Source organism: Mirounga leonina, unplaced genomic scaffold (genome assembly GCF_011800145.1).
Source record: "Mirounga leonina isolate KUSES-001 unplaced genomic scaffold, KU_Mleo_1.0 Mir_153, whole genome shotgun sequence".
NCBI classification, from domain to species: Eukaryota; Metazoa; Chordata; class Mammalia; order Carnivora; family Phocidae; genus Mirounga; species Mirounga leonina.
The window spans coordinates 15996892-16004720 of record NW_023270387.1 but is presented as its reverse complement, the minus strand read 5'-3'; the positions used below and the strand labels follow the sequence as shown (position 1 = coordinate 16004720).

General features: G+C 46.8%; 1 protein-coding gene across 3 annotated transcripts; it reads right to left on the bottom strand.

The window, feature by feature from the left end:
- Positions 1-264: 264 nt before the first annotated feature.
- On the bottom strand, positions 265-7183 carry TLCD5 (TLC domain containing 5). 3 transcript variants are annotated; one of them, XM_035009145.1, is made up of 3 exons: positions 6708-7183; positions 4479-4678; positions 265-2595 (listed from the first exon to the last, which is right to left on the bottom strand). In XM_035009145.1, the coding sequence occupies exons 2-3, from the start codon at positions 4675-4677 to the stop codon at positions 2057-2059; spliced, it is 738 nt and encodes a 245-aa protein (XP_034865036.1). In that variant the 5' UTR covers position 4678; positions 6708-7183; the 3' UTR covers positions 265-2056. The 3 variants fall into 3 exon arrangements, with proteins under 3 accessions (XP_034865036.1, XP_034865037.1, XP_034865035.1); XM_035009146.1 differs by lacking the exon at positions 4479-4678 and having other exon boundaries at positions 6708-7181; XM_035009144.1 differs by lacking the exon at positions 6708-7183 and having other exon boundaries at positions 4479-6490.
- Positions 7184-7829: the final 646 nt, after the last annotated feature.

The following is a 7829-nucleotide window of genomic DNA, read 5'->3' as shown; positions in this document are numbered from 1 at the left end:
AGAGCAACAAGGACTTCATGCGGTTCCAACGCTCCATCATGCCTGGCCAGTGACATCCATTTTCAAGACCACTCATTAGGTTAGTATTACCCGTGACCACACAATGGGTGGAAACTTCCTATCAACCTAGGCTTAGCCTTCAGTGGCCCCACACATTTGCTCACTAACTGAGATCAATCCCCAGTGGTCTCAATAACATAATACAGAATCAAATAAATAAATAAACAGCAAATAAATAAATAATACTTATTTTTTTCCATAAAAGTCCTACATTAAAGATACCCCTTAATAAAATGCCACAGTGTTGCTGTGAAATACCCAACGGGGTATTTCATTCATTCACCACAGGGTTTAAACTGAGACAAAGAGTACACAAGTGACCTGCCCAATTGATCTGGCAAGTGAGCAGCCAAATTAGTTAAAAGAACCCGGGAAGTCTTGATTCCTAACCTCTCGTTCTAAGCTTACATTCTCGCTTTCCCTGGGTGAGATTAGAGACTATTGCACTAAGAAATATTTTGTTCCCTTCCGAGACTGCCCTTGTCATAATACTTTATCCATAGAGAGGGGCATCTTTTTCAGAGAAAAGAAAAGGTAGTTAAGAGGGCTAAAGGGAACGTATATGAAATTAAAAAAAAAAAAAAAAATTAGCCTCATCACCCTGCGGCCAGTACACTTGTCTTTGGTTCTGGTTTGCAGTACGTATAGCAGAGCTGAAACTTGAACTGCCATCTCAAGCACAGTGGAATCCACATGGTAAATCCCTATGGAATTCACTCACAGCCTCTCATGCCTGGGAGATTAATGCACAAAAGCCCTGAGAATTGGCATAGTTTTCCTGGTAGGGCAGAACCCGTACAACAGGACTTGGTAAATCTGCCCACACCTCATTCATCTCTCACCCAAAGCCCTAACTCTCTGGTTTTTGTGCAGAAAAGAGTTAACAGGGCAGGCCTGAACTCCTGTCCTTGGGAAGGCCAACTTGCAAGGTTGGCCCTTAGCTGGCGTCTGGGAACTTAGATTTCGGGAGCGCTCCCTCCACTAACTGCTGAGAATGGCTCACCATGCCTCAGCTGTTTGTGCAAACAATATGGTTCATGCTGAACACCTACTTTCCTGCTGGGAGTCAGGAATTTTGCTCCATGCCAGGCAATGGCTGCCTACATGACCAGCCCCCCAAAAAAACTTGGGCACTGAGCAGCTAATGAGCTTCCTCGTTGGCCATTTTACACATCTGGCCACAAACTGTTGTTAGGGCAATGAAGCACATCCTGGGTGATCCCACTGGGAGAGGACTCTGGAAGCCTGGGCCTGGTTTCCCTTCGACTCTGCCCCTGGCACCTTTTCCCTTTGCTGCCCTCTTTGTACCCCTTCACTGTAATTGATCACAGCTAGGAGCTTGACTACATTCTGAGTCATGTGAATCCCCCAAGCAAAGCACCAAAACTGGGGGGGAGTGGGTCTTGGGGACCCTCAACAGTTGGTATAGGGAGGCCTCAAGAAGTGACCCATTACCAAGGCCAGTTTCACCCCATCCTCCTCTCAGCTCTTTCCCTTTGTGTGAGCACAGCCGGTCCCCTGATCCGATGCTCAGATGTCAGACGTTCATCTTCCTGAAAGTCCCTCCCTTTATAGTAAATGGGGTGACTTTATTTAAACTGCTACATGGAAAGCGGGAATAAGGGTTTGTTCAAGGAGTCAGTTCTCGAAGGGATTCTCAAATTCCTTCCTGAGCTGTCTAGCCGTCAGGCATCCCAGAGACAAGAGGCTCCAGGGACACCAGGAACTAACAGGAATGCAGCACTGCTCACCTCATGGCGCTGACGTACTCACAACTACCACCGAGTAGTCTCGCTTTTCTACAACCGCGCCACGGTAGACGTTAGTGTTTTAATACTAGTGTGGGCTCCACTCGAAGACTGACCAAACTGACCGATAAGGTGTAGCCCTTTTGTGAAACCTCAGTTCGTCGTAAGCCTGATTCTGTAACAGCCGTATCTCCAACCTGGGTCCCGTGGCTGGCTGAACCCAGTCCCCCGTCTGGAGAAAGCCTTGGCTAGTGCGTTTTGAGATGGCCGTTGTGCTTCTGCTGTCGCTCCTCACTCAACCTGCTCCTCCAGGCATGGTACTTCTTGATGCTCTTCCTCCATGCGAAGCGCCAGATGCTAAACATGAAGCACCAAGACACAGCGTACATCGCTACTCCCCCAACCTTCACAAACCACTTGGGCTTGGGGGAGACCATTTCACAGAAAAGGAGGCGAGCTCCTACGCCAATCCTCACTCCAGTAAACAGGGCCACAAAGAGGAAGTCCACCACATCTCCAGTGAAACTGTGGTAGTGGCCTGTTTCACGGAGAAACCAGCGCATCTGTAGCAAGGGGTTGGTGATCTCGCTTCCAAAGAGGACCGCGTTGACCTCTGTGCCTGACTCCCCGAGCACCAGGGCCATGATGATGCCCAGGATACTCAGTGTGTGGTGAGCTAGCATTAGGGGGCCCTCAGACTGGAAGTAGATGCACCAGCCCAAGTCGAAGATGAAGTAGCCCAAGGTGAGACACAGAACGTGCACCTGGAGAGGAGTATTGGGTGAGCCTGAAATAAACCAAGACAGAAGCAAACTGAGTGGCTGGGAATTGAGCTACCCTGCACCGGGACACTGGGGTCCAGTGTTTCCCAAGCTTTCTTGAACCACCGAGAGCAAAAACAAAGGCAGGCTCATGCATCTGAGTGATGACCAAGAAAGACTAACATCTAAAACCTTGATCTTTATCAAACCCAATAATGTCACAGGCCTGGGAAATTCTGTTTTGACGAATCAGATCTCAGTGAATGAACTGAGCACCAGCCATAATCTCAGTGTCCTCTCTATGGAGCAGCATAAAACTGAGCTGCTTTGTCCTTTCAATTAAAATCCTACAGCTAGTTTCTTTCTCTTTTTTATTTTTTAAAATTTTATTTATTTATTTATTTGACCAGTTTTAAAGGTCTGTTTCCAAGCTCTCTTAGTTATTCTGCCCTGGATGTTGGATTAATTTCTTAGCTCAGTGGGTTAGATTGTCTGGACGCTGGTGGCCCTACCCTTCTTGAAAGTGGACCTTGGAAAGAACCCCAGAAGTTAGTGTATTCCCAGCCCAAGAAAATCAAGTGCGAGGACATGACATGTTCAAATCTATTTAAAACCTTCATATAAGACATACAGCTTAATAGCTGCTTTCATATCAGTTGGAATAGTTTTGGGAAAACCTCAGAAGCTAAATATAGGAATTTAAGGAAATTAAAAAAACAAAAACAAAAACTAAGGAATTAAAAAAAAATCATATCCTAGGGGACTTCTGGCCTGAATTGTTACCCCCCAAATTCTTATGTCAAAGCCCTAACCCCCAATTCCTCAGAATGTGACTGTATTTGGAGAGAAGGCCTTTAAAGAGGTAATTCAGATAAAATGAGGTTGTTAGGATGGGCCCTTATCCAATATGGCTGGTGTCCTTATAAAAGAAGGAGATCAGGACACAGACACACACAAAGGGGAGACCATGTGAGGAAATGGCAAGAAGGAAGCCACCTGCAAGCAAAAGAGAAAAGCCTTAGAAGAAACCAAACCAGCCAACAACTTGATCTTGGACTTCTAGCCTGAAGAACTGTGAAGACGTAAGTTTCTGGGCGCCTGGGTGGCTCAGTTGGTTAAGCGACTGCCTTCGGCTCAGGTCATGATCCTGGAGTCCTGGGATCGAGTCCCGCATCGGGCTCCCTGCTCGGCAGGTAGTCTGCTTCTCCCTCTGACCCTCCCCCCTCTCATGTGCTCTCTCTCATTCTCTCTCTCTCAAATAAATAAATAAAATCTTTAAAAAAAAAAAAAAAGACATAAGTTTCTGTTGTTCATGCTTCCCAGTCTGTGGCATTGTGTTACGGCAGCTCCAGCAAACTAATTCAAGGGGATACAACCTTTTTTATTCTAAGGAGGTAATACTTGTACATCTAGTAGTTTAAAAAAATCAATATAAGTGCTGCAAATAATGTGACATCAGTTAAATAAATGATAGTATATGCATACAACACAATATTACATCACAAATTAAGAAGGATAAAAGAAATCTATGTACATAGATGTCCTCTGAATATACAATCAAGTGAAAATTGCAGGTTATCAAAAAGCATGTATAATACAGGCCATCTGTGTCTCTTTGGAGGGGGTGGTAGAAGATGTTGATATTGGCTTTATGTTTTATATATTTCGGTGGATTACAATGTAACACGCATTTAAAATTTGTTTTAAAAGTAGAGAGTTATGAAAAGCAGAAGTAGGGACATATACAGTATAAGAGGTAAAAATGAAGACGCCCAATACAAATTACAATGGTAATTATTCTTCAACATTCTCCAATATTGTACAAATTCTGTGAAAATGTCCCTTCCTTCCAAGACTACCCCCCAATTATGATCCCCTTAGGGAAAATCCTCTAATGTCTCCCACCTACCTGGATGGGTAAAAGGCCAGGGGCCATCAATGAAGCCAATATAAGCTGAGAGGCCTATAGAGATGATTCCATGGGTGAATGTAACCAGCCGGCAGCTCCACTCATAGCTTCGGTGCTTATTCAGGTGGCAGAAAGAAATGTAGAGTGAGAGCCAGCCCCCCAGGCTGCACAGCGCCTGCGGACACAGAGCTAATGCCATCCTATGATGAAAAGACCAAAACCAGAAAAACAAAGGATGCACCCTAAGAAAACAGCATTGGGTCAATTTGCATATAATCTTCATTCCTACTCTAGGATAGTACAAAAATACTGCCTTCACTGAAACACTTCTTCCTTTCGACACAGCCAAGAATCTTCCATTAAAGCATGGCTGTAATTCTGATTCCATGTTCCTTAGAGATGATAAAAGCTCTAAACCGAAAAGCAGGAACTGCATTCTGAGTTGGTAGACTGCCTGATAAAACGTGTTGTTACGATGAGTAAATGTCAACAATAACCTGCCAGTGGTGACTGACCTTGAATACAATACATGTATTAGATAATGTGTTCACACTTCAAAAATCCCAATAAGAAGCTCTCTCGAAAAAACGATACCACCACCTGTGGTTTCTACAAGAGGTCATATGACTCATAGCAGTTTTGTGTGGTTTGAAGCTGATACTAAATTCAACTGAAGTTTCGATTTGGGTCACAGGTTTATCAATTAAAATCAAAACTTGAGGTAAACCTGAATAGGGAACTAAAAGGAGTCTAGGTATTTCGGAAGGAAAAAAAAAAAATCCTAGTTCTGAAATCCAACTCAAAGACTGATCAAGGGGGAAGCAGAAGGTATAAGTGGGAAATTTTTGTTGAGATATAAAAAATATCCTTAAGGCATTTATTCAGTTAAACATCAAACAAAGTCAGAAAGCTACGCTTTGAAATTTTTACTGATGACAAATATATCAAGCCAAGAATGACTGTAACTGAATCAATTTGGCCATACAGGACTAAAATCTTAAAGCAACCAAGATGTTGTTGTTAATACTCGTTAGCTCCTCTATTGAAAGTACAAGTAAAAAAGTCGAAAACATTGCAGATATGTGTCTCATCTCAGCAGGAATTTTCTGCATGGCTACACTCATTGCTTAACCCTATTCTGACAAGTGAAATACTATCCATGGACCAACACAAAGCACTCCCGAGAATGCTCTCCAGAGAGAGCTTGATGAAGGTCAAGTTCTGTAAAGCGTTCATCTGAAATCAGGTTTCTATTCAAGAAAACAGTAGGCGTCAATCACAGTCCTGAGTTCCAATTCTGTCTGTGCCCCTAACTAGGCATAAAAGTGTGGGCGAATCACTTTCACCTCTTGAGCCTCCGTTAAAAAAATGGGGGGAAGAGAGAAGAAAAGAGGATTGAAAACTCTAATCTGGCCCAGTTCTGACAAGGAGTTCTGAGATAAATTTTGTAAAACATCTAGGCCAATTTTCAGAGCAAGGGCCAGAAATACAAAGTACCCAGAGTGAAAAGAACCGTCCTCGCTTATTTCCTTCTAAATGCCAGGGTCACCGGCCAGTAATACGGATCAGCTCATTTGGATCCGCTGATTAGTATTTTTAGAGTCCTCTTCCCTGAATCCTAATTCCCTGGCAGAACAGAGGAAACAGTCTATTTACAAACACTTAAATAAAAGAATAGACATTTGTAAGGGGCAGATACAAGTCTGTGACCTTGGGAAAGTCACCCCATCCCTGGATTTCGGTTTTGCTTTTGTCTTCTTTTTTTAACTCTTGGGCAAAAGAACGGAAGGGTGTTGGGGTGGCCGCTCCAGCTCGGAATTCCAAAGCTCCGGTCCTCGCTCCTCCCGTCCCAGGGCCAGATTCGGGAGGAGGAGCGCTGGGCGGGCCCACCTGGCCGGCGACCGCGGAGCAGGCGTGGCCGGCGCGAGCGGCAACCCGCGCGCCCCGCAGGCACTGCGAGCGCCTCTCCCTCCGACGCGCCCGCGGACCGCGGGCCACGCCCGGCTCGCGAGCACCTGCGCCGCGCCGCTGTGCGGACCTCCCGCCGCCCGCCCGCCCGCGCCCGCAGGCAGGAGGAGGACACCGCCGCGCGCCCCCAGCCCCTCCTCGGCGGCCAGGCGGGGCCATCTGCCCGCCTCCTTCCCCACCAGCGCGCCGGGCGGACCGGGCCGCCCTGGTCCCCGGCCCAGCCCGGCGGCCGCAGTCCGACCGTTCGCGCCGCGCTGTTACCTGGCCGAGCGCCCCGGGAAGCCTCGGGCGCCTCGGCCCCAGAGCTCAGAGCGAGGATCCCCGGAGCAGGAAGCGGCGGAGAGACGGAGAGAGGACGATGCTCTGACGGCGGCGGAAGAGGAGCCCGGGGTCTGGGGGCACCTTGTGGCTGGGAGGACGGAGCGCAGAACCCGAGCTGGACGATGGAACCGGAGGGTGCTCCTCCAGCGCTCCGGGCTGGGGTGGGGTGGGGGGGGAGAGAGCGGGGTGTGACCTAGTGATCACGTGAGACCCGCAGGCTGCTGCCCTCGTTTGCGTGTTTGTTGTTTGTTTGTTTGTTTGTTTGAATAATTACCCATCCCGTCCCCCGGCCCCCCCCCCCCCCAGGTTGGGACAGCCCATCCGGTAACTGAGGGCTCGCACCCCTACTAGGCACTGTGGGAGATACAAGATCTCATCGCTGCGCTCACGCTTGAGTCTCAGTTGTGAAACAAGCACACAGATCACTAATTTGCCAGGAAAGTGCTTAGGCTTGGGAATTAGTAGTCCTTTTCGTGACAGCCCTGCCACCAACTTGGCGGTAGAATATAAGGCTTAAAAATAAACCCGGATTGGTTACTGACTCTGTGTCTTTGGGCAAGTTACTTAACTATTCTGTGCCTCCATTTTTCTCAAACACAGAACGCGGATAGTAATAATAGGCATCTTATAAGGCCATTGTGAGACTTTTACACGCTTTACCTATGTAAACTGCTTAGAACAATGGCGGGCCCCAGGAAGTCACTATATAAATGTTAATTATTGTGATCGGTGACACTTCCGGTAAATCCTTTCTCCTCTTTGAGATCTATTTTAATACCACGGAAAGTCAGTTGGAAGAGATGACCAAACAAGTATGGAGGCTCAAACGGGGTAAAGAGGGTATGTGGATTGGTTTATTAGGATGGGCAACAATGGGATGCTGAGGGGCCCAGACAGTCTTAAAAAGAGAAGTCGTTAAGTAGAGGTGTGAGCATTTACACCATGGCTGGGGAGTAGTGAATAATCTAGTTTTGACATTTATCTTGCCAATCTCTCGTGAGTAAGGATCAAACTGTTTTCATCTTTGTTTGTCTAATACCTGGTAGGAGGCAGATGTGCTAG

What these genes read in the sequence shown, in the direction of transcription:
- TLCD5 (XM_035009144.1), bottom strand. Translation starts at nt 4,914, where the DNA reads ATGCAGTTCCTGCTTTTCGGTTTAGAGCTTTTATCATCTCTAAGGAAC. An exon ending in CTGGCCTTTTACCCATCCAG is followed by an intron (nt 2,596 to 4,478) that starts GTAGGTGGGAGA and finishes GGTTTATTTCAG; the next exon opens with GCTCACCCAATACTCCTCTC.